General features: G+C 32.1%; 4 protein-coding genes and 1 long non-coding RNA gene across 11 annotated transcripts; 2 read left to right on the forward strand and 3 right to left on the reverse strand.

Moving 5' to 3' along the window:
- Positions 1–1,403: 1,403 nt before the first annotated feature.
- LOC126851481 (translation machinery-associated protein 7 homolog) lies at positions 1,404–2,249 on the reverse strand. The gene is made up of 2 exons (XM_050595519.1): positions 2,091–2,249; positions 1,404–1,771 (listed from the first exon to the last, which is right to left on the reverse strand). Exon 2 carries the CDS (start codon positions 1,768–1,770, stop codon positions 1,576–1,578), a length of 195 nt encoding a protein of 64 aa, XP_050451476.1. The 5' UTR covers position 1,771; positions 2,091–2,249; the 3' UTR covers positions 1,404–1,575.
- A 233-nt stretch (positions 2,250–2,482) lies between these two features.
- LOC126851233 (dihydrofolate reductase) lies at positions 2,483–4,253 on the forward strand. 2 transcript variants are annotated; one of them, XM_050594967.1, is made up of 6 exons: positions 2,483–2,626; positions 2,992–3,106; positions 3,197–3,352; positions 3,435–3,552; positions 3,815–3,924; positions 3,996–4,253. In XM_050594967.1, the coding sequence occupies exons 1-6, from the start codon at positions 2,617–2,619 to the stop codon at positions 4,069–4,071; spliced, it is 585 nt and encodes a 194-aa protein (XP_050450924.1). In that variant the 5' UTR covers positions 2,483–2,616; the 3' UTR covers positions 4,072–4,253. The 2 variants fall into 2 exon arrangements, with proteins under 2 accessions (XP_050450924.1, XP_050450935.1); XM_050594978.1 differs by lacking the exon at positions 2,483–2,626 and adding an exon at positions 2,759–2,914.
- LOC126851343 (adenosine 5'-monophosphoramidase HINT1) lies at positions 4,240–5,748 on the reverse strand. The gene is made up of 2 exons (XM_050595216.1): positions 5,387–5,748; positions 4,240–4,689 (listed from the first exon to the last, which is right to left on the reverse strand). The coding sequence occupies exons 1-2, from the start codon at positions 5,597–5,599 to the stop codon at positions 4,420–4,422; spliced, it is 483 nt and encodes a 160-aa protein (XP_050451173.1). The 5' UTR covers positions 5,600–5,748; the 3' UTR covers positions 4,240–4,419.
- LOC126851524 (uncharacterized) lies at positions 5,524–7,843 on the forward strand. Its single transcript, XR_007687689.1, has 3 exons — positions 5,524–5,650; positions 5,743–5,932; positions 6,356–7,843. It is a non-coding gene; the product is annotated as an uncharacterized LOC126851524 (long non-coding RNA).
- LOC126850593 (cyclin-dependent kinase 4-like) lies at positions 7,250–23,698 on the reverse strand. Of its 6 annotated transcripts, XM_050593772.1 has the most exons (6): positions 18,009–18,144; positions 15,055–15,340; positions 9,476–10,185; positions 8,954–9,313; positions 8,311–8,471; positions 7,250–8,222 (listed from the first exon to the last, which is right to left on the reverse strand). In XM_050593772.1, the coding sequence occupies exons 3-6, from the start codon at positions 10,163–10,165 to the stop codon at positions 8,000–8,002; spliced, it is 1,434 nt and encodes a 477-aa protein (XP_050449729.1). In that variant the 5' UTR covers positions 10,166–10,185; positions 15,055–15,340; positions 18,009–18,144; the 3' UTR covers positions 7,250–7,999. The 6 variants fall into 6 exon arrangements, with proteins under 6 accessions (XP_050449729.1, XP_050449719.1, XP_050449738.1 ...); XM_050593762.1 differs by lacking the exons at positions 15,055–15,340; positions 18,009–18,144 and adding an exon at positions 23,406–23,698; XM_050593781.1 differs by lacking the exon at positions 15,055–15,340 and having other exon boundaries at positions 9,476–10,181; positions 18,005–18,263.
- Positions 23,699–24,183: the final 485 nt, after the last annotated feature.

The following is a 24,183-nucleotide window of genomic DNA, read 5'->3' on the forward strand; positions in this document are numbered from 1 at the left end:
TATAATACATGCATAAATTGTTAATATCATTGATGGTATAGATCAATTCGATATTGTAACATTGCAATTAATAACACTAAAGATTATCACAATAGAGAAAACATTCATGAATTTGCATGTAATACGGTCTATTATAGTATTTTCTAGTCGCATTATATATCAACTAATAAATGTAGTACAAAACTGCAATCTATATTTAAGTATTTATAATAATATAAGGATACAAGCTTACCTTTTTTTTTGAAGATGGGCTCAGTTTGACCGCCAAAACCTTGCTGTTTGCGATCATAACGTCTTCTGCGAGGCATATCTCTCCTTACTCTTCTTGTTTTGTGTCACTTTGTGTTTCTTGTGTAGTTTGCATTATTTGCAAAAAGTACGCCTTTGCTTCGGTACGTTAACTTTTCAAAAATCGAAAAAAAAAAACAAAGGTTATATATCACATACCATAATTTTGCCAAATAATGATGCCATTTATCTCCGAGAACGGTACATCTTGTGTAAATAATTGACGAAATGTCATCGTCGCAGTGAACAAAACATGTTCTGCTTTAACAAGGTTATGTTCCAATTCACGTAACAGGCCTATTACGGTTTTCGAAACGAAGTAAAAACATACAAAAATGAGGAAATTCACTAGAATATTTACAATTTTATTTGTTGAAATCTAGTAAATCTATTCACTTTTGTAATTTTCACCTCGTTTTAAGAACCATAATAGCTCCCTAATAATAATTTATTATTATTAAATAAATTATTAGAAGAATTGTCTATGTAAAATGAAATAAATTTTCATTATAAATATGTATTATTACGAATATATAGTATATAAAATATATATAAAAATTAATAAAATTAATTTATTAATTTATAAATTAATAATTTATTATCGCTGTCCGTAATATCTGACACGTGGCATTTGAAAAATGGATCTAGCCATATAGTTCCATCGGCTTTAAAATGAATCTAGTTGACGCTCTTGTATCAATCAGAAAAAGTGTTATTCGAAAAACGGTGGCGTGGTCTCTCGTGCTTCTTTCTGGATAATGGCATATAAAGAATTCTTTTTTTATCATCTTTACAATATTTATCGTTGTAAATCATAAATTTAATAATTAGTATATATTTTTATTCAGAATATTAAACAAAAGCAGTAGGTAATTTAATGTCAAACAATATAATTGATTTCATATAGATATGTTGCGATTGTGAAAGAATTTATATTTTTAGATATTTAAATATATATATTACTTTGTTTGGATTAAAATAAACTTTGAATTGGTATTTGATGCAAAATATATGTATAAAGTTTGTTATTTCAGGAACACAAATATAAATGTTCTTCACATATATCGACATTGCAATTTATAACTTGTACCCTAAAAATTTAAAAGATTGAAGAATACATCATAACATTGTTTTATTTACAAGTTTCAAGCATTTGTCGACATATAAGAATCGTAAAAAAAGATATCGCAGAAAATCGGTATAACAATGGATCAGTTCAAAATTATTGTTATAATCTGACATTTATGTGCAGTCAATCACGTATTTCATCCATTATACTACAGATGATCATTTCTTTCCAGATTTTTTTATACCACCAGTGACTAGAGGACCCTTTTGACTGGCTTTTTTCGCTGCTTCAGCTAATGCTTTTTGTTGCTCCTTTTGCTTTTGCTTGAAAGCTACGTCCTGATCGTCTAAAACTTTTGATTCTTTCTTTGGTGCTTTTAAGGGCTTTTTCTTACCTCCGTCTCGACCAGACATTCTAAAGCAAAAATTATATATTACTAATTATCAATTAAAAAAAAAAAACAGCTTAACAAATGTCAAATTAAATCAATGTAACCTCTGATGAAACACACTCAAAAACGGTAAACATATGTGTGGTTTTAAATAATAATTTTATAAATAAAAGATAATGGACATTATGTAATTAATATTAATACTAAATTAACATTTAATATCATATAAATATATAGGAAATATATACTCTTGAAAAATCATGCATGTGTGACAGTTTACTGTCACAAATACTATTTTTAAGATTTCTTGGAAATAAATTAATATTTAAATTTTTAACTTACTTGCAATAATAATAAATGTCCAAACGGAATTGGGATTGATAAACTGTACGTTCAAAAATTCGTAAAAATTGATAAACGTTTATGCGGCAAGATAAATTTCTCGATTCGATTATATAGATTGTGCTGCCATAAGTTGTGAATTCTAAAGACTTGGATGTGTTACGCTTTTTTCCCCTTGTATAGATAGTTTGAAAAATTTGTTATATAAAGGACGATATTGTTTTGAGATTATGAGATATAATGTAATAAGATTGATCGAGTGTTATAACAAATATATGGATTTGTGCAGTTTTTAATAAGACTTTATTTAGGATTTGAAATCTGAGGATTCAATGCAATGTCGTCTGCTTATAGGAAAATGTGAACATAAATTATTAAAAATAGCTACTTTCGCTAATTAATACTATATTCAATTAAGCAGTTTGAATTAAGTATTTGGGATAAATTAATTTTTTTATCGATATATATTCGGCTCGAAATATATTCATGTGAGTTGCGAACGAAAATCTGCAAGGTTGGACATAAAATGGCCTGTCGTGAGTATTCATAGAAATCAATATTTTCTCTGCGCATATTCGTTTTGTCCAATAATTCAAATGTTGGTAGCACTGATTTAATTATTTGGACAAATGTAATTCCACTACTTTCAAAGTTTCTTCGCTATTATTTTTTTCAACAATTGCATCATGTAGCTTCTTTTACATTTTTCAGAAAATAATAATAAATACAAAGAGCTCTAAAAAAGTATAAAATTTTAAATATTAAAAAAAAAAAGATTCACTTTTTATCTTTTTTTTCTAGTGGAGAAAGAAGATATTTGAATGGTTCAATTCAACTCTATCAATATTGACTAGTTAGTTTACTTTGCGATAATATATCTGTATTGCATGTAATTTTTCAGGATTGTTGTATCGTTATTATTCAAGCGTCAAAATGCTACCTAAATTGGAATTAATTGCCGCAGCGTGCGAAAATATGGGTATTGGAATAAATGGTGATTTACCCTGGCGTTTGAAGTAAGATCATCGACAAATTATTTATGCAAGTGTAATCGTTATTAAGAATCAGAAGAACATTAATTTATGAATAAATTTTAATTTCTACAGGACTGAAATGGCATTCTTTACACACATGACAATTAATACAAAGGATAAAAATAAAAAGAATGTCGTACTTATGGGCCGGCGTACCTGGGATTGTATCCCCGAAAAATACCGACCTTTAAAGGATCGCATAAATATGGTGTTAACGTCACAATCACTGTAATTATGGACGAAATCATCGATGAAATAAAAAGTATAATTCTTTTGAAAAATATAAATAAATAAATTGTATCAATTTTAGGGATTATGGAGATAAAGCAATAACATGCAAAAGCATACCACATGCTATTGAAGTGCTTACGGAAATGCAAAATCAAATAGAAAGGGTGTGGGTAATAGGAGGAAGTAACGTGTACAAGGTATTTTGTATAAGAGATTTAAAGTAACATAAATACATAAATTAATGTCACAAATATATGACATTTTCAAGATTAATTTTTTATCTCTATACACTTTTTTTTGAAAAATGAAGCAAATATATATTCATCACTCAGGAAATAGAAACGAAAAGCAAAGAAAGAATTACAGAAAATATGAAAAAAAGCAGATTTTATAACATAAAGATATAAATCTCAGTAGTCTAAATATAAATTAGATAATAATTTTTACATTTCTATACAGAGTGCCATGGAATCCCCTTATTTTGGACGATTGTATTTGACACGTATAAAGAAAGAATTTAAATGTGATACATTCTTTCCATCTATACCAAATAACTTTGTATTGATAAAGTAAATATTAATTTTTCTTCTGTTTGATATTTCATATAAATATAGTTTTGTTTTATAACATTTAATTCTAGGGATCCAACTGTACCACAAGACATTCAAGAAGAAAAAGGAATAAAATTTGTATTTGAAATATATGAAAAAAGATAATTACCAGAAACCTCAATATTTTAGTTTGTGAAGCGACAGAAAGAGACACTGTTTTTATAAAATATTTTCTTTGCTATGTTTCTATAGTATATAATAAAAACATGGGATATTGTGTAAATACATTAATGGTATTGTTAATCATTTATAATTATAATATACACAAATACATAATATTATTAATCGTGGTGTATTTTTTTTATGTAGTACTTTTCAAACATATATTTTAGATATATTTAGGATAAGAAAAAATTTGTGTGACAAAACCCATACCTTTAATCTTCCTATTAGTTAGACTACTTTATATTTCATAATAAAAGTTGTTCTTGTCCATTTAAACATATGAGCATATTAACCAGGTGGCCATTGCAATTGTCGACCACCAAGAACATGCAAATGTAAATGATACACAGACTGTGCACCATGTTTTCCATCATTGATAACCAGGCGAAATCCATTTATTAAGCCTTTCTGCTTTGCAACTTTATGGGCAACATTCATCAAGTGACCAAGTAAAAGTTCATCTTCATCTTGAGCTTTGGAAAGTTGCGAAATTGATTTCCGTGGAATCACCAGAAAATGTACAGGTGCTTGAGGATTTAAATCATCAAATGCAACGCACTATGAAATATAAATATATTTAAATTGTTTTTTTTTTGTATATCAATATTTTATTTATATCTGATTTAAAAATATTTTATATTTAAATAAAGTAATTAAAAAATATATTTAATACTATATTAAATATATTTTTAAATATAAAATATAAAAATATATTAAATAATGTAATTAAAAATATATATTTAATTACAAATCGCTCTCTCTCTCTAAGAATAAAAGTTGTAAATAGTATTAGTCGAGTTATTTCCAATAATCAGTATTTATATATAATTTTTTATATTAATATTGTTCTGCAATTCCTTTAGAAGTAACTGAAATCAACATGTTTACTATGACAACTCAGCAGAAAAATATATGGTTACATAAATGCGGTTGTTATTGCAAGTACTCGCAGTAATAATGAATTTAAATAACATACAATGTATAATAATAATTCAGTACTCTCAGATGAGTGAATAGAATATATTTTTTAAAAATATATATTTAAATATTTAAAAATATACTTAAATATACTTAAAAATGTACATTGCTTAATGCACTTTATTTCCTGTATTATAATTTATATATGAAATTATATAAAATATTTGATATTCAATGTGTTGGAAGCAACGTACATAATGCCGGTAAAACTATTTGTAATAAAATTTAACATAATGATATATAATTTTTGATATTTTTATGTTATGACATAATTTACCTGATTATCTTCGTAAATAAACTTGCACGGAATCTCTTTGCGTAGTATTTTTCCAAATATTGTATCTTTTTCTGACACAGCTGATTGTGCCTTCTCCACCTCGGTCGCCATTTTTCTCAAACTGACAAAACAGTTAGGTCGACTGCCACCAGGGTAACCTAGATGTCCTAGATGTTTGTACGCACTTAGGACAAAGTTCGATAATAGCTTCATGTCGAGAAATAATATAATGTTATCGAAAGTACATAAATAATAATTAAATATGTAAGTATATTATGAATGTCACGTTATATGTATCCCACTCTGTTTTATTATATTTTTATCTGTTCTATTATAAACTTCTTTATGGTCTAAAGGTTACCATCGCAGTTCACAAAAACAAGGTTATAATCACAGTTAGGTGAGCAACAAAAACAGTTAGGTCGTTTGCCACCAACACCAAGAAAATCCACATGTTTATATGTACGCACTTAAAACAAAGTTCGATAATGATAATGACTATGTCAAGAAGCAATAATGTTATCACAGTTGCATAATTAATAATATGTAAATATATTATCAATGTCACATTATGTGTCCCACTGTTTTATTATATCTTCATCTGTTCTATTACATAAATTTCTTTGTAGTCTAAAGACCTATTGTTCCAACTTTTTGATAGATTCACCTGTCAATTATTCATAGATTAGATAAATATCAGTATAAATAAAGACTTTGATAGTTGGAATACAGAATAAATTATCTCTTGGTAATAATAATTTAATCCAGACAAACTTTACCAATAGATGAAACAAATACAATCAATACAATTATTGATATTTATCTAATGGGTGATTGACAGATAAATCTACCAAGAAGAACAACTATCTTAAAAGTTACAAACAAAATATAAAGATGTATGTGTCAATATAGCCACAATTGAGATTCTATAGTCTAGAAGATTCTATTATCGGCTTTATTTAATTTTAGATTAACAAGAAGAATAAAAATGATTCCACGAGCGTTAGGAGCATCAAGTCGAACGTGCTTTAAGAGGCCTGAAGCCCGAATTTCGATTCATACATCTTGAAAATAGTATGAAATTTAAAAGTTAATTAATGAGAATCCCATTTATATAATGCTTTCTTACTTCTCAATAAATGCAAATTCTTAGTCAACTCTATGATTATATAAAATTGTTTAGAACTATTATTGTCTTACTGACAAATATATTAGAGGAGGTATACACTATTATCGAATTTTGATAGATTCTTGCGTATAAAACTATAAAACTTTTATTTTATGATACAGTCTTCTTAACAATGTGCTTATGTATCTATTTTTGATATCTTAATATACAATAACATATTTTAAATGAACTGATATAAATATTGTCACTTATTGCTTTATACACGTCGATGATGTTATACATTAATAAAAAATATGATATTAATAATTATGTAATGGCTCATGGTACATGCAAGATATGGCAGTGCGTTTTCTGGTTTTTTTGTGAAAGATTCTAAATCTTTCACATGTTTCTAATGGGTTATATAACATTCCCAGTCTTAGAAAACTAATTCTACTTTTGAAAAATATATATACACATGTATGTTATCTTAATATGTTATCTTAACTTTGTTTAAACTTTATATTAAATTAAAGTTAATTTAGGTATTTGCGGTATATATACATTCGCTTTCTTACTTTTAATAGAATTTGTTACAATTATACACATCTTACTTAACTTATTTAATTAAAGTCATACAACTAAGCTATTAAATGCAATTATGATGTGAATATAATATTTAATATTATATTATACATATTATATAATTTAATATTTAATATTAAATATTTAATTATATATATTTACATCATGAAACACAATGACATGAAATAAAAGAAGTTAATGAAAAGTATAATTCTTAATATCATTATAAAAAAGATGTGATTGATTGAAATATTAAGATATCATTGTGTGTAAATAAATAACTGTATCATGAATATGAGAAAGTTGAAAACTTGCATTCGTATCTTGCAACTACTGCCTAATACTGTGTACAAGGAATAAGAAATACAAACACAAATATTATTTGCCGATTTCTAATGCACATTTCCTAATGTATGTACACTAAGTCATAACATTGCTGCTGATAAATTAATTATATAAAAAATAATAATTATTTCATTCTCAATGTATATTACATTGTATATTTGTAATTAAAGTAATTTGTAATTAAGTGTATGTAAGGTACACCTACTTAGAAAGACCCCTTAAATTAACTTAAATCATGGATTGTTTTGCAAAATTATTATATGTAGTTATGTTTAATAATTTAACACAGGGAGCCAACTATAAAAATAAACTATAAGGGGTACATGACTACTATCGACTATTTGATAAGATTTAAATGTGAATTTTAATTCTTAATTAAATTTGTAATTGTAACAAATAAATGTGATTCTTAATACTCATATCAGATATTTATTAACACACCTGTTATTAATAATTTTATAAACTATTATAGCGTGCTTACATATGTTAGATATATTTCTATTCCTGAATACAGTTACAGTCAGTCTGAGTTTATTAGTAAATCTAGATAATTTATATATTTATATATGAAATGGTCATTGTACGTCTTCTTCAGTAATGTATCTGTGTCTTACTGCTTGAGCTGCGGTTATACGACTATGAGGATCAAACATGAGCATACTTCTTATTAAGTCTAGTCCATGTTCATTGAGATCTGGTATTATTGCACCAAGAGGTTTAGGTTGTCTGTATGGGAAAGCTGTCCAACTGAGTGATACATTCTGTGGCCATGCTTGCTGTGATGGTGTACCCAAAACTCTAATATGAGAAAGGGAAAGAAACAACAGCGAAAAATTAGGAAATGTGGTTTTCCAAAAAAGAAAACAAGAGAATTGCATTAACTTACTGGAAAATCCTGTCGAGTTGATCACCTTCGCTAGTACCTGGGAATAATGGTTCCAATTTGCAAAGTTCTGCTAATATACAACCGACAGACCAGATATCTACAGGAGTAGCATAGGAACATCCTAAAAGTACTTCAGGTGCTCGATACCATTGAGTCACAACCTATAATAGAACATTACGGAGCTTTATTAATTACAATGTCATACAGAAGGGAGAAATATGTTACAGACATAACTAACTTGTATGTATATCATATAATCCGAAACAAAAACATCAATTGTTTTATAATATTGTTATATAATATTCACACATAATATTGTTATATAATATTCACTTCCTTTCTTACAAATTTAATATTGAAAATTAATAAATTATGAAGAATGAAATAATAAATGAATTAATAAATGTAAATGAAAAATAATAAAACAATAATAACAGTAACAATATATTTTGAACAATTTTATAGTTGTTCCAACAATATTGTGATAAATAATAATTCTCTGTATAATTTTCTTGTCATATATAATATATAACAAATTATTGTAAAATAAAATTAAAACCTACCGATATCAAGTTACTTATACTCAACAAGAAACATATAATTTATCATACATTGCATATAATATTTTTTATTATTAACATACCACGGAAGTTAATCTCATTTCAAAGTCGTAAGTCTTGGCTAAACCAAAATCCGCGATTTTGATTCTTCTTTCCCGCGTTACCAAAAGATTTTGCGGTTTCAAGTCTCTGTGTATTATTCTATGGCTATGTAGGAACTCCACTCCACACAATATTTCTTTCAACATTTGCCTCACGATATTCGGCGGGATGTTCGATTGTGGAGAGCTTTCTCGATAATTGGCTATATAGGAAGCGAGATCTCTTTCCACGTGTTCGAACACCAACCAGAGGGTGAGACCACGATCTAGCCTCTCGGACTGTTCACCATCACCCGATGGTAAGTGAAGATAATCTCCTTGACAGACATCGAGTAATCTGACCTGAATAAAGGACAGCAAATATAAATCTTCAATAGAAAAACGAGGAAAAAAATATAATTTTTTTTTTAAAGAATAATATTAATTTTTTTTTTTTTTTATAAGATTGCGACATTTTGATATATTGCATTATTAAAAGAGATTATTGCAAATTCTAATACTCACAATATTTGGATGTTCAAATCGTTCGAGCGACTTTAAAGCAGCGATCTCTCTTAGTGTGGACATAGGTAGACCATCGTCTGTCAAAGGTACTCTAACTTTCTTAAGCGCTACAATTTGACCACTGGACCTATCCTTTGCCTTGTATACCGTGCCGTACGCACCGTTTCCGATAAGCGACAAGTCCTCGTACGATGCATGATCGCGAAGCGTAAAGTTCTGTACGGATGTCTCGAATTTTGGTCCGGGAAGACCAGAAAGCTCGTCGCTCTGTTCGCTATATTTCATTACAATGGCTTTCAGCGTGCCGAGTTGCTCTTCTTTCGAAGTACCCGGGATCGCTTCGATGGAGATTGTCGCGATGTCTTTCTTTCCTTTAGAGATCTCTGGATCCGTTTGCTCGGTCGACTTCGATGACAGTTCATCGATTGAAATCCATCGCTCGGAGATACCCGCTTGTTTTGCAACGTCTGAGAGCTGCTTTTCCTCCTCTTCCCCTTCCTGGACGAGCAAGACTTCCGCCTGCAAGGATATTTCACTCGTGGACGGTGTCTCGGTACTTTCTGCCTCCGTTAAGTGTTCCGCAGACGGTTTGTCGGAAGACGTTTCAAATTGTTTGGATTTTTTTGGAGCCGTTGGCGTCGATAGATCTGGTTCGAGCTCTGTGCTCGAACGTCGTGATCTACCAGCCATCACAACATCTCGACTTCTACCTGAAACAATAATCAATTTTTTTTCTTATTAGTATCGATAGAAGGGATATAAATAGTTTCTTTTTATCCTATTTTTATTATTAAAATTATACTTGACACAGAAATATTTTCAAAATTATATTTATAAAACTGAAATAAATAATGAAAATAAATTTAAAGTGTCACTTTTTCTTTTCCTAATTTAATATATTTTTGTAGTTTTATATTATATTTTTAAGAATAACAAATGTTCCGGAATTAGCATGTAACACCAAAAAATTTAATGATTTGTCATTTAAAAAACAATTTAATGATTTTTTATTAAAAAAAATATATCTCATTATGATAAATATATCTCATTATGATATAATTTTCTAATGAAATTTAATGTTTTATAATTTATTTATAATTAATAATTTTTCATTTTAGAAAAATATCTCAATTAATTGATAAATGAATTTAACATGGTTTCCTAAAAAAAATTCAATAAGTTTCAATCCAGCCAGGATTAAATGATTTTATCAATCATTATTTTTTATTAATGATTATTTTTTATGAATGTAGAAATTTAATTTTTAATTTATTTTCTAGTAGTTTAAATTTATTTTTCAGCAGCACAAATTAAAAAAAAAAATTATACACTGTAAAGAATAGAATACAAAACCGAGAGACTCCTGAATGAAACTCGAGAACTTCGTCCAATATTTTATTCCTCCCTGATTCGGATCTCCGAGCTATCCGATATTCATATCGAGATATCCGAGGATGCACGAGGACGAGATGCATGGCATCTCTGAATGCGTTTCGCGTGTATGTATATGTCGTGTGATGCATGCGTGTTTGTACAGCGACACTTGTGACACCCGGGTCCGCGAGTATAATAAGGCAAATAAGAACACGGCTCTCTTTCCTTTCCTCCTGCTCTCCGCGAGCGTTTTATTAAAATTTCGAGACGGTACCGCAAGCGACGCGCGCGATCGTGGCGGGCCGTCTGCTACGCGGCATCTGCACCGACACCTGCGTTCATATAATAGCCCGCTCATGCCGGCTTTCCAGAACATCTTGTAAATGCAAGAGGGAAGCCCTGTAAACCCACCCGGGGTCCTTGCCCCTTTATTTTCTGCGTTCGAATCGAGCGATAATCATTGGTCGGTCGCGTTTCACCGGAAACGCCATTCGATAGATTTTAATTACGAATTATCAGTTGTTTAGAATTGGTTAATTAGAATCAAGGGGGAATAATTTTGTTACATCCGTGCTGTTATATGAAAATTTCTCTGACTCGCCTCATCGAAAGGAGGTCGGAGATACGTCTTCGTTGTACGAAGAGATACGAAGTTACGCTTTGTATGTATGCGAGATAGGGGAGATCCGTGGCATATAATTCAAACGGTTTTAAATTCGACCGGATGCCGAAAAAGATACCCGCCGACTTTACATCCAGAGGAAATAATAAACCACGCGCTGTTATCACTTCGTAATTCTATCTTTTTCTTAGCAACATATGGTCGTTATTAAATATTAATTGTGAGAAAAGTTTCGTCAAGTTTCAGATAGACAATATAATGTAATGCAATATCATTGGTCCAATAACTTCAATAAAGCATTTCTTTATATTTTATGAAAAATTGAAATTTTTTTTTACGCACATTCTTTAGTCAAATAATAATCTCATTAAAGCGCATCTTCGATGTATCATATTAATAACAAATATAATGTCAAATAATTTACACTAGTAATTTTATAAGTGAATGGTTCGTGTAGACGGATGTACTCTCGTGTGTGATTTTGATTAAATTTCTCTATCAATTTCCTCTCGCGACAAGGAATCATTAACTAGAAAGCTGGGACGGACGGAAGGAATGAAGAAAGAAAAGAGCAAAGGAATGAAAAGGAAGGTTTTTTTTTTTTTTTACAACGTGACAGTTTCTTTAAGGCTAACTTTTGGTGTCGGATTAGAGGAAGGAAGCATATTTTGGACATAAATTTTGAGAAAGCGTCGTGAAAATCTCGGCCGATCGAGACCTGTCGCAAAATAAAATAAACGAAAGGAAAATATATGGACTCGTTTTAAGGAATTGGAGAAAAACATGTCTTCGCTCTCTAGAAGAAACCAGCAACTTCGTGTGTACAGAACGCGTTTCCATGCGGCATTATCTCAAGACCACCTTCCTGGAAGAGGCAGATGTTTCTATGGTTTCATTGGATGTCGAGAGAGAGAGAGAGAGAGAGAGAGAGAGAGAGAGAGAAGCGAAGACAACGAAGTGCAACGCAAGAAATTTTTTTTTTTTTTTCTTCTTCACGAAGATGGAAGAATGTACTTTGTGCGTTCTTAATGAGAATGTTCTTGCTTTATATTTACTTCCATTAGTGAGCATAATATGCAATAAATGATAATTCATTTTCGCTAATATTCGGTAATATAATGCCCTCATAAGTAATTTCTAATTACATATCTTATTAAAAAACATATATAAGGGATACTGCATGTTGCTCCATCAATGTGTCAAAATGATTCTTCATTAATGTAAGTAATTATAAATGATAAATTATAAATGAACAATGTGTGTGTGTGTGTTTGATGTTTTCCCAAAACTATGAAAAACATATATTTGACAATAGCTTGTTTCAGCCGCCGCGGACTTCCGATTCTATTTTATAAGACGTGACTGCAATATATTTTTGACACGAGGCTTTTAATAAAATAATTAAATTCTCATTTTTAAAAAGTACAAAGTTTTAGCCTGCAAAATTCTACGAAAATATCAACAAAAGTCTGAAGTTTTCTTTCATTCATCCTCGGCGTCTGAAAGGACAATAGGCGTCTCTCCTTTTCGAGAGACCTTCATTTTATTATTCGCAGTTTTTTTCCTGTTCGTTGCAAGAAAGACTTAAGAGAAGGTACGTATTCTTCTACATTGTTATATCCAGAGCCACGCATAAAAAAGAACGAGAAAGTTGGCTCAAGAAAGTTGACGTAGCAGATAAACGGTCAGAACGCGCTCCGTGGAAAAACTGATAATGCTTGTATTAGATAAATAGTTGTACGACTAAAGATACGTTCAATGAAGTATAAAAAGAAGTTTTAATTTAATTTTGATTTAATAATTATATATATGCGATATATGCTTTACATAGCGACTTGTGGCTTCAAGACACACTGCCGCTATGCTCGTGTAGAAAAATACGACTTCCGTCAGGAAATTAGATAACGTAAGAACCTTCGAACATCGAAATGTTGAGTTACTCAATCTTCTTATCTCGAATTGCTCGTGACGATATATATAAACTCAGCATAATTTCGATCTATTAATAAATTCGAAATGTTTTGAAAAAAATGCAAAGGCAAGCATGTTCTGGCATGCATGCCAGATGATATTATCTTGAACAAAAAATTTACAAATCCATCTATTTTTTTCTCTGTATTTTTTTTTTGGAGCATAAAATATTAGAAAGATAAAGAAGATAGTCAAAAGGCATCAGATACTAAATTGTTACAAAAATAAGCACGCGTCTATCTAAGAATCGTCCATTACATAAAATTATTTCACTTCTATTTTCGCATATCTCGAAAAAAATAAAAAAAAAATAAAAATGAGTGCACGACTTATATCATCGCATATCTTCAATAAATTATTATCGCATTACATTCCTCTCTCTCTCTCTCTCTCTCTCTTCGTAAGAAGAGAGGGTTATTCATCGGGTCTTTTGATATGCAGCTTATCAAGTTCCTCGCCGACAGAGTCATTGGAATTTTAGGTCGCACGAGTCGCGCTTCCGTAAAGTTACACGTGTTACTATGTTTACGCACTATGTAACACACGCGTGGCGTAGCGCGTAAATCACACGTTGCCTTAATTGCAACGTAATTGAAGCCACATTAACGGCCTATTGTTTGCAGAGAGTACGCGGGAAAGACATGAATGAACGGCAATGACGCGCGAGCGTAAAATACACTCGTGTGCCATTTAATTCGTTGTTACCTCCCGCTCTTTCCTTCAGGTGTAACTATTATAAGAGTTCGAGTTAAATCTCTTCTCTTAAATCTTGATAACGCCACATTGAGAGCCACGGGAGCCATTCGTTTTGTTACGAATCTCTCATGCCGTTATCTTATTAGCCGTTAGATAAAATTGCTACGTTATTAACATAAGCTTAGGATACATCAAATAGATCAATTTAACCGCTACTTTAAATATACAAACTCCCTATCAATTACTTTATCTGAATTGCATCTAGTGTCTACAACCATTCACGAAAATTAAAAAAAGATTTGATAAGTTAGGACCACTTTCTTGTCCTGTCAAAATTATTACAAATAAAATTATAAGAAAATTTATGATTTCGTATGATAGATGATTACTTAATGATGACAACTTAATTAAATCTAGTAATCAGAAAAATAAAACCCAAGAGATATCGTGAGCATTTAAATAAATTTTTTAAGTTTGAAGTGTTATTCATTTATGCATACGAAAATAATGCCGTGTTTCTCCGAAAAAATTTATTCACTACGTCAAAGATAATTCTTCATTAATAAACTATTGCGTTTGTTGTAAGTTGTTAACGATAAGATTATCGCAGCTTGTAGTTGTCAGTTAAATAGTGTCTAATTATTAAACAAAGAGTAAATATTTCGCAGAAAAAAAGATTTTACGATTATTATTCAAGATTTCAAGATTATTTGTTATCTGCTTGTCGAAAAGCAATATTGTAATTCTACTTAGAAATTGGAATAATCAAACTCCGATAAAATGGCTGACAAAGAACGCCGTTCTTCGTACAGAGAATATATCTCGTGTTTGTACGCGCGGTCTAATTAGGAACTCGAATAATTTACGAATACCGCGTCGGCCCTATCCAATTAAAGAATGGAAACTGAAAACACACGCTGAATCTGACGACGATATTTCCGGGCGCTCGTTTGCCACACTAGACTACCAAACAGAGTAAACAGGACGTCACTGCTCCCAGATTATCCGCGGGATTGACACTGCTATGTACTCAAGTCTTTCGCACAACAAACACTTGCTCAACGCTCTCATTCACTTCTATTTCTAGAACGAAAAGTCGAGCGTGAGTATAATAGGAGAGTACACGCATGTCCAGTGTCGTATATCGTTTTAGTAGCGCCTGAGAATGTTTCGAAGACGATTCCCTTACGAAAAAGATATTCCTGTCATAGAAAATAATTTTTGTTAAATGTAAAAATAATATTAATATATATATATATATATATATATATATATATAAATATATATATATATATATATATATATATATACGTACAGGGAGTTTTTAAATAAGTGCGAAAAATTTTAGGAGATGATTCTTTGTCGAAAATTAAAAGGTCTTTCATATAAACATATATTCCTATATTCCTTCCTGAGGAGTTATACTCCTCAATGGGGAGAGAAAAATTAAATTTTGATTTTTTTTTTCAAATTTTAGACAAGAAAAATGAAATTTGGTGGACATTTTCTATTGATAGAAAAGATATTTATTAATATTTTTTAATCTTTCCATATTGTTATAATGGGATTAAACTAAAAACCCCTATTCGATTTTTAATTAGAAATTTTTAACGGACCGAAATGTGATCATGTAAAAATATGCGTTAGAAAACCTGATTCCTTTAGAAACTTTTATATTTCTTTTATTTTTTCGTAAAATCAATAGTTTTCAAGAAAAAAATAAAATACATTATTATGCACAGCACCGTCCTAAATGGCATAGGTTTTGAGTTGCGAGAAGTTGAATTTTAGAATAAAAAAAGGAAGCAAAACAAAATTATAGTAAATGTTGGGAGAAAATGGAACAAAAATAACAAAAAAATTATAATTAGAATAAAAAAATCTAATTAAAAAAAAAACTTAATTTTTGAAGAAGTGTAACTCCTTCAAAAATCATTTTCAAAAATTTTTCCCACTTATTTAGAAACACTCTGTATATATATTTCTTTAAATAATTCCGTAAATATATTTCTTTTGTAGAAAAATAATTTTTCTCTTCTATAATATCAATATTTTTTTATATCACTATACATATTTATAAATAATCCATAATTCTTAAAAAAAGAGAGAGAGAGAGAAACTTATATACGAGCTTATATACTTATATATTAAATGAAATTGTTAGAAATAATTATTTTGTTATAAATACATATATAAATATATTTTTAAGATCGTTAACTTTAATGATAACTGTGTAAAGTTCATATAAATATGTAGGTTATCTGTAAATATTAAATATGTAAATTCATGATGGCTCGTGGGAGAATCATCGCATTTCTTAGAAAATACGAAACTGCAAGCAATGCAATTAGAACTGTAGATATGAATGAATGTGATATGTCACGGTTCTTAGAATACTGTGTGCAGCATATCGATTATTCATTTGGAATGAGTTCACTAACAAAATTATTCTCTATTGTTAAAATCACCATTGATAATATATTAAGATGTAAATAAAGAGTAAATCATTGTATTATCCGATTGACTATAATATATATTGTATATAATACTTGTCAATAAATTCCTTTATTAATGTGTCAATATATAATTTTTTTTATAAACATTAAGTAATTGAAGAATTGATTTTCAAATCAGGTAAAATTCGAATTTCAAACATTCGTTATTTACACATTATTTCGAAATTTTTATCTGCGCGACAAGATATGTTGCTGTTTCGGAAATCCGATATTCTAACGGTCACGTGGCTTTTTACGTACTACGCTTTTACGTACCGTTCGTAAACAAGAGAGCGCGTAATAATACTGGATACAACAAACTGTCCCCGTTATCATTCCTCGTCTTATCTTTACGCACGTTTAAGTATTTCACACAATTTTTCAAAGATATATTATCCTGTCGAAATGCATATTTCTCACGATAAACATTACGAAATATATTCGGCGATAGATGAAAACGATTCGCAATTGATTTTAGCGCGCCAAGTTCGAATTATTCTTTAAATTTTGAATATTTTCTTTCTTAAAAATTCGTTCTTTTGAAAATTATGATATAAGTATAATAAAAAATGATACAAACGCTTGTGACAGAATGCAGCCCAATAAATAAGACGAGGATATTTCAGTTTATTTTTTTTTTTTTTAAATAAGACGAGGATATTTCAGTTTAGTTTTTTTTTTTAAATATATTTAAGAAAGATATATATAAAAGAGTTAAATATAAAAATATAACATTTAAAATGAGAGTAGCTGTAAAAAAATAATTACGTAGAAATCTAATTTTCAAATACAAAGAATGTTTTTTTACATTGTGATTTACGCAAAAAAAAAAAAAAAAATATATTCGAAAAATACTTTGATCTGTAGAAAATTTTCTTTCACTCATAAAAGAGACCGCCAGATTATCCACGCGTTGAAGTCCTCATTACTTAACAGGAAATCTAACTTCACATACCAAATTGTCATTTTCAATTTTCCAATTGTCAATTGAGAATCTACAAACAATCTAAACATCAAACACGACGCGAGTTCGTCAACAATGGGGGGGATCCATTGAAATCTCATTTCGACTCTCTTACGTGCGAGACTTTTTCATCGAATCTTCAATCGTCGCGCAGATTTCGAGCTGGCGGTTTCACACGCGAGACACACGGTGGATCCCCCGCGTTGGCCGCTAACACAGAGAGAGAAAAAAAAACTATACGCGAAACCGGCCGCTCATATTTCACCGCGGAGCTCTTCTTTCGAAAGGTAAATGGAGGGGCCCGCGGTCTCCCTCTCTCTCTCTTTCTTTCTTTCTCTCCACGAGTCCGCAGCATCCAAGCAACCCCGAATCCCACATTCCGCATTTATCTACCTACCTACACCTACCTACCGATGCTAAGGTGCTGACCTCCCGCGAGAGGAGCGGAACAGCGGGAACCCGCGACGCCGAAGAGAAGGAAGAAGAAGAAAAAGACGATGATGATGATGATGATGATGATGATGATGACGATGACGATGACGATAATGATGATGACGAGCGCGCGCGGGAGACGACGTGACGAGCGACGAGAGCGGACGGACAAACGCGCGAGATACACAACACAACCGAAACTGTGTGCACGGCTCCGCGCGCGCCGGAAACGGTATTAACGAAATGCCCCGGCCCCGGCTTGTATACGCACTCGCTCGTAAGCACTCGCGCGAGACACAACGGGGATTATGAGGCGCGCACAGGAGGCGACGACACGTCACGCACACACCGGACCCGTTCGCCGCTCGCAGGCCGGGGCCGACGAATCGTCAGGCTGCATCCGGCGATGGGCGGCACGGGATCCGAGACGGACCGAGCTGTGGATCAGGCCGTAGAAAACCGACCGAGAGGCACGCCGCGTCGGCTTCAACGGATCCGATCCGATCAGTTGACGGCGGGCCCTCGAGCGGGCTGGCCGCTGGCCGGTTCTCCGAGGGATTGTCGCGCCGCGTGTATTATATATTTATATATATATATATATATATATATATATATATATATATATATATATATATATATGTATGTATGTATGCGGAGCTGCGGCTTCTACATTTGCAGCTGCCGTCTTATTTCCCAAGCTCGAGCCACGCTCGGATTATTGAAGAGTAAGAGCACCCCGTTATCCCCGAAAAGAGGGGATAGCTTTCGAGATCCTTGCACTTGGAGTGGGTTTCATTTTACTCGAGATATATCTCCCTCAACTTTTTCTTTTTTTTAATTTAAAAAATATTTACGATGTACACACACATATTGAGGTATTTTTCCAAGCTACTAATAAATGAATTAATGCTCGAAAGATGATGAAGATCTTAATAAATCGGTAAATTTAATTCTATTTAGACAATCGAAGCCTAATTTGATGAAGCGATTAGAATGAATGAAACTAAATGATTGTAGAATACACGGGAGGAATTATGTTGACACACGATGCTATTTATAGATACACGTCTTTCGCGAGCAAACATGAGGATTCATGTAATCGATAAGTGGAGATGAATGTGTTTTGAATCATTTGCGGTGAATAAATAATAAAGACGCCAAGTTTAATGAGAAATTTTCTAATTGCCGTTACGTTAATTTCGTTACGTTAATGACATGGCATATTCCAACAAATGTATGTATACAACGACGTACAAAACCGGTTGATGTCTGCGCATTATCGATCCATAGTCTACATTTCGTCTGTCTAACGTATGCTGTCATGCTATATATGTATATAATAGATAAGTCATAAAGAGAGATATATTAAGATATGAGATAACGAGAACGAGATTAAAAAGTAGGATGTAAATAGATAAGCGCTATGCGAAAAGAATTCGTGTGTTTTTAACAGTTTATCTGTCACTCATATACGAACACTCGCAATATTAAAAAGAACTAATCAATTCACTTTGCTTATATTTCAGGAAAAATATCTCCCAAAGAAAATAAAATTTAATTATTAATTATTAATAATTATTTATAGTTATAATTAAATTTATTAATTATTAATAATTAATAATTAAACTTATTAATAATTAGTTTAGCTATTAATTATTAGTAAGTTCTTCAAATATATATATATATATATATATATATATATATATATATATATATATATATAAAAGCTTTCATGCTTTCCCCGCTATTAATACTAGCTACTTCTTCAATAATACAATCTAATTAAAAAACATTTCCTTTATTCTAAATAAATAAAAATTAAGCAACAGAGACAGAAAGCAAACTCGCGATACTGAAGAGCAAACAAAATCAATATACGCCCACGCATATGTACTTACATGTTTATGTCTGCAGTGGAGATGATCTTTAAAAGAGGACGCGGCGAGAGTCGTTTAAATAGGCGGCGGAGTACATGTAATTTTTCGTCATCTCGCGTGTAAGCCTAGTTTGAGGAGAGCGCTGGCCGTGGGAGAGAAAGGGAAGAAGGCCCGCCGAACGCAGATTCCGGAGATCCAGAGAGTCTCTCTCTCTCTCTCTCTCGTGTTTCGGAGGGACGGGGACCACGATGTATACGGTGGCTCGTTCGAGTTACTGAATGGCCCGCACACGCGATACAACCAGCGTTTATATGAACGGACAGAACGCTGGCACAGTGTGAGATTACGATTTCCCACAGTTACGTTCGCGGAAGCGCATGACGCTTCGCGTGTACTACCTGGTCTTTAGAGGAATGTGATTCATGATGCTCGATCAGCTAAATTCTGGAGTAACACGTCACTCGCGATGAACTTGGATTCCTTGGACGGCGTCCAAGCTATTGGGTGTTATTGGATTCTCTTCTAAGAAATTTACACGCGGAATTTTAGATTCTAGATGGAAATTTCGGATCCCTCCCTATATGACAAATTGTCATATATTTGGCAAATGTTTTCACGCTGATGTTATTCTTTCACGCGGAAAGAATTACAATAAAATCTAAAATTATAACAATGAAAATACGACATTTTAAGAAGGTCTCTTGAAAATTATGCATAAAGGAATATAAATAAATTAATCGAACGCTTGAATTAAGTTCATTAAAAATTGTTATTTATAATGGTCTGCGCGTAGATATAAGTACGCTGTTATCAAATAATATATGGGGAAATCAGGAAATATATAACAGATAAGAAAGTTGAATTGCGTAAACTCCAATTACTAAGAATGTAAAAAAAGATTATATATATGAATAGTGATTTGTTTAAGAAATTGTTTACACTATTTATTATGCTAATATATTTAGCAAATGTAAATGTTGCAAAATGTCGATTTTTCTTTGATCGTCTAGATAACATGAAGCAAAAACAAAGATTTAATTGATCTATATTTTCCAGTGCGTAATCTTACGTCATACCACGTTGGGCTTTACGGTCATTATGCATTCATGCAACATTATTATATAGATCAATTGATATTGTCGGTCGTATTTAATGTGGAATCTATGTCTCCTCCGCATATATTTAGAAATGTATCAGGAAATAGTAATTTTCCTTTACTATAACGTACAACATATGACGATTTTTATCGATGTTATTAGCGTGGGAATCTATGTATTTATTCACTGCAGTATTACGAGTCTCTTATTTTTCCGCGAATGACGGTAAAGTCCTGCCAAGTGTATGCAAATATTAGTTTCTATAAACGCATTGGTGATTTGAAATGCTTAATAGACTTGCCGGTGATTGTATCTAATGTATCATCATCGTCGATGATGATACGTCATTAATAATTTATTTGAGAGACAGATTCTTTCTCTCTCTTTTTCTCTTTTTTATTATTTCAAATTGCATTATATAACTATATAAATATATGTTTTTTAAAATGATTAGATTAAATTTATTAATAATTTTAACAAGAGAGACTTTACTGCCATTAAAAAGCAGAAAATCGAGACAAACATGGAAAGTGTTATAATTAGAAAGTCACGAGTCACAAATAATATACTATGATTATCAAATAAATAATATTAAAACTTGATTATCTGATTCTAGCGAAAAAAAAGAAATATATCGTGATATTTGAATATCGATTAATTGATCAAAGTAATTGTTTATTGTTATATTGTCATCGTATAAGTAATCATATTTTTTTAAACAATTACTTAGTACTTGATATTTGAAAAGAATAGATAATATATTTAATCTAATTAAGTTAATATAATTAACTTTTTTTTCAAAAATATCATTTCATATCGTTAATATTTCATTTTTAATCCAGTCATTAAATTAAATAGAAAATAATTTAAAATGATAACTTTTATATTCCTTTGCGTGATATGTTAATAGTGCATTAAACAATGGGAATGACCTATTTGTCATAAAACCTAACATAGTATCGCCACGCCGACATACGTAATATTAGTATCGACATGCCGCATGCATATTCCCGGAAAAATTAACATTACACATTTGTCATCCGCGCTTGACACTATCACCCACGAGTAAAGGAAACCCGGTCTCACGGTGATCGCGAAACACAACCAAGGGCTCTCCGTTATTTCAACATCTACACGTGTCGTAAAAATCGCGCTTCGCGAATGCATAATCCTGTCACGTTTTCGGAAAATGAGAATCCTGCCGGAGGAGAGGTTCTCGTTCTGCGAAGAAGCTTCTCCAGAGCAATCTGTCCTCTCAGGATAATTTCTTAGCAAATATTTCTCGTTGCGTATATATATATATATATATATATGTGTGTGTGTGTGTGTGTGTGTGTGTGTGTGTGTGTGTGTGTGTGTGTGTGTGTGTGTGGCAATAGACGCGCCGGCTGCTGGACGATTTAAAGACGATATCTTATACATGTATATATAAAGTAAGACCGGGGAGTTCAACAGCCGCGTTAGCATGCGGAGGATGCGCGGTGGTTATGCGCTTTGGAAATGAAGACAGTTGAGATGACGGTCGGTTACGAACCCCGCAATCTACTTTGCTGATAAAGTAATAAAGATCCTTTACACACGTGATGCTGTTATTCGAAAGACTGGTACATAATCTTCAATTGCATACACACGGGAAGAAAGAGAGAGGAAGAGAGAGAGAGAGAGAGAGAGGAATATTTAAAGAAATTAATAAAGAGAGACAGCTTAACGTCATATCTAAAGATAATTTAACTGTTGCATCTCTCTCTCTCTTTCTCTTCTCTCTCTCTCTCTCTCTCTCTCTATCTGTCATATTGTGATTAGACCGATATAAAGATCTTGATAAATGTTTTTTAAACGGAATGAAATTTTTGTATTGCTAATAATACTTACGTAATACGCCCAAACTGTATAAGGCATAAAATTTAATTATCGTTCTCAATTTTATTACAAAATGATGACCTGTGGATAAAACGTTGTTATAAAGTTAGAAATATAAGATTCTCTCGAGGCAGCTGTGGCGCCGTCGCGTTAGGGCAGACACATCTCACTAAATGTTTTACCATTCTAAGCACTCGTCTTTATCAGTAGCACAAACACGTGATAAACCTCTTAATCGACCCGTTATATTTACAGACACCCAATTCTATCTCGTACTGAAAACCGAGAGATAACACACCGAGCGTGTATATATATATATATATAATCTCTACATCTCCGCGATGCACGCGGAGCGGAATTTCTCAATCGATATTCCGGATCGATCCCGAGTTCCATAAATTTTACGAATTAAGCGACTTAAAAGCGACACGATATGCCGCGAGAGGCGAACATCCCAGGCGAAACAGCGGTGAAGAAAAGAAGAGAAGGAAAAAAAAAAGAAAAAGAAAGATGACAAAAGAGAGATAAACAAAAGAACGCACCAGTGCAATCTCACTGCATCCCCGGATGCGTTCGGATAGTAGCGACAATAATGCAGGACCACGTGCTTGATGCTGGACGCGTTCGCAGGACGATGGTTCCCCGGATGGATTCGTCGATTGTCATCACGCACCGTCGACGAGAACGGCGCCAAGGTAAATCGCCGTCGCGGTACCCCGTACCTTCTCTTCGCGGACAAGAGGCCCCCGGGTCGGTCTCTCTCTCTCTCTCTCTCTCTTTTCTTACTCGCGGCGACGAGCGCGTCGCGCGTTCCCAAACATGAATGGAATGCTTCCTTCGTCGGGCGATGCACGCAAGAGACGACTACGGGTCCGGAATGGAATGGGCCGGGAGGCTCTGCGGCCAGCCCAGGAGTGGGCCCGGCGAGCGCCGGGCCCTTCACAGGGCAGGGTGTAACATCAGGATCGTAGCTATTTCTTGGGCCCGATTCTACCTTCAAATATCAGTCAAGTATTAAGTACGCGAGTATTGAGTTTGGAAGTCTCGAAAATATAAATATTTTATTTCATGCTATATATATATATATATATATATATATATATATATATATATATATACAATAATGATGAAATAATAGAAACGTGTGTGCAGAATAAGATGCGTTGCTCATATACAGAATTACTTCTGCAATTTTCTTTTTAAATGTCAAATGCAATACAAATGCCACGTGGTCTATGAAATTATCATCGAGCAGAATTCTTGTTAACCTGTGGCAATTTTGTGGCAAGGGCTTCTTCAGCCTGGAATTTCGGAATCCTT

The sequence above is a fragment of the Cataglyphis hispanica genome, chromosome 1 (assembly GCF_021464435.1).
Source record: "Cataglyphis hispanica isolate Lineage 1 chromosome 1, ULB_Chis1_1.0, whole genome shotgun sequence".
In the NCBI taxonomy this organism is placed as follows: domain Eukaryota; kingdom Metazoa; phylum Arthropoda; class Insecta; order Hymenoptera; family Formicidae; genus Cataglyphis; species Cataglyphis hispanica.

Coding starts and splice junctions, on each gene's coding strand:
- LOC126851343 (XM_050595216.1), bottom strand. CDS start 5,599: ATGAAGCTATTATCGAACTTTGTCCTAAGTGCGTACAAACATCTAGGA. Junction 4,690..5,386: donor TTATTTACGAAGATAATCAG/GTAAATTATGTC, acceptor TATATTTCATAG/TGCGTTGCATTTGATGATTT.
- LOC126851481 (XM_050595519.1), bottom strand. CDS start 1,770: ATGTCTGGTCGAGACGGAGGTAAGAAAAAGCCCTTAAAAGCACCAAAG.
- LOC126851233 (XM_050594967.1), top strand. Junction 3,353..3,434: donor GTGTTAACGTCACAATCACT/GTAATTATGGAC, acceptor TATCAATTTTAG/GGATTATGGAGATAAAGCAA. Junction 3,925..3,995: donor AATAACTTTGTATTGATAAA/GTAAATATTAAT, acceptor ATTTAATTCTAG/GGATCCAACTGTACCACAAG.
- LOC126850593 (XM_050593762.1), bottom strand. CDS start 10,165: ATGGCTGGTAGATCACGACGTTCGAGCACAGAGCTCGAACCAGATCTA. Junction 9,314..9,475: donor GATTTGAACATCCAAATATT/GTGAGTATTAGA, acceptor TCCTTTATTCAG/GTCAGATTACTCGATGTCTG. Junction 8,223..8,310: donor CAACTCGACAGGATTTTCCA/GTAAGTTAATGC, acceptor TTCTCATATTAG/AGTTTTGGGTACACCATCAC.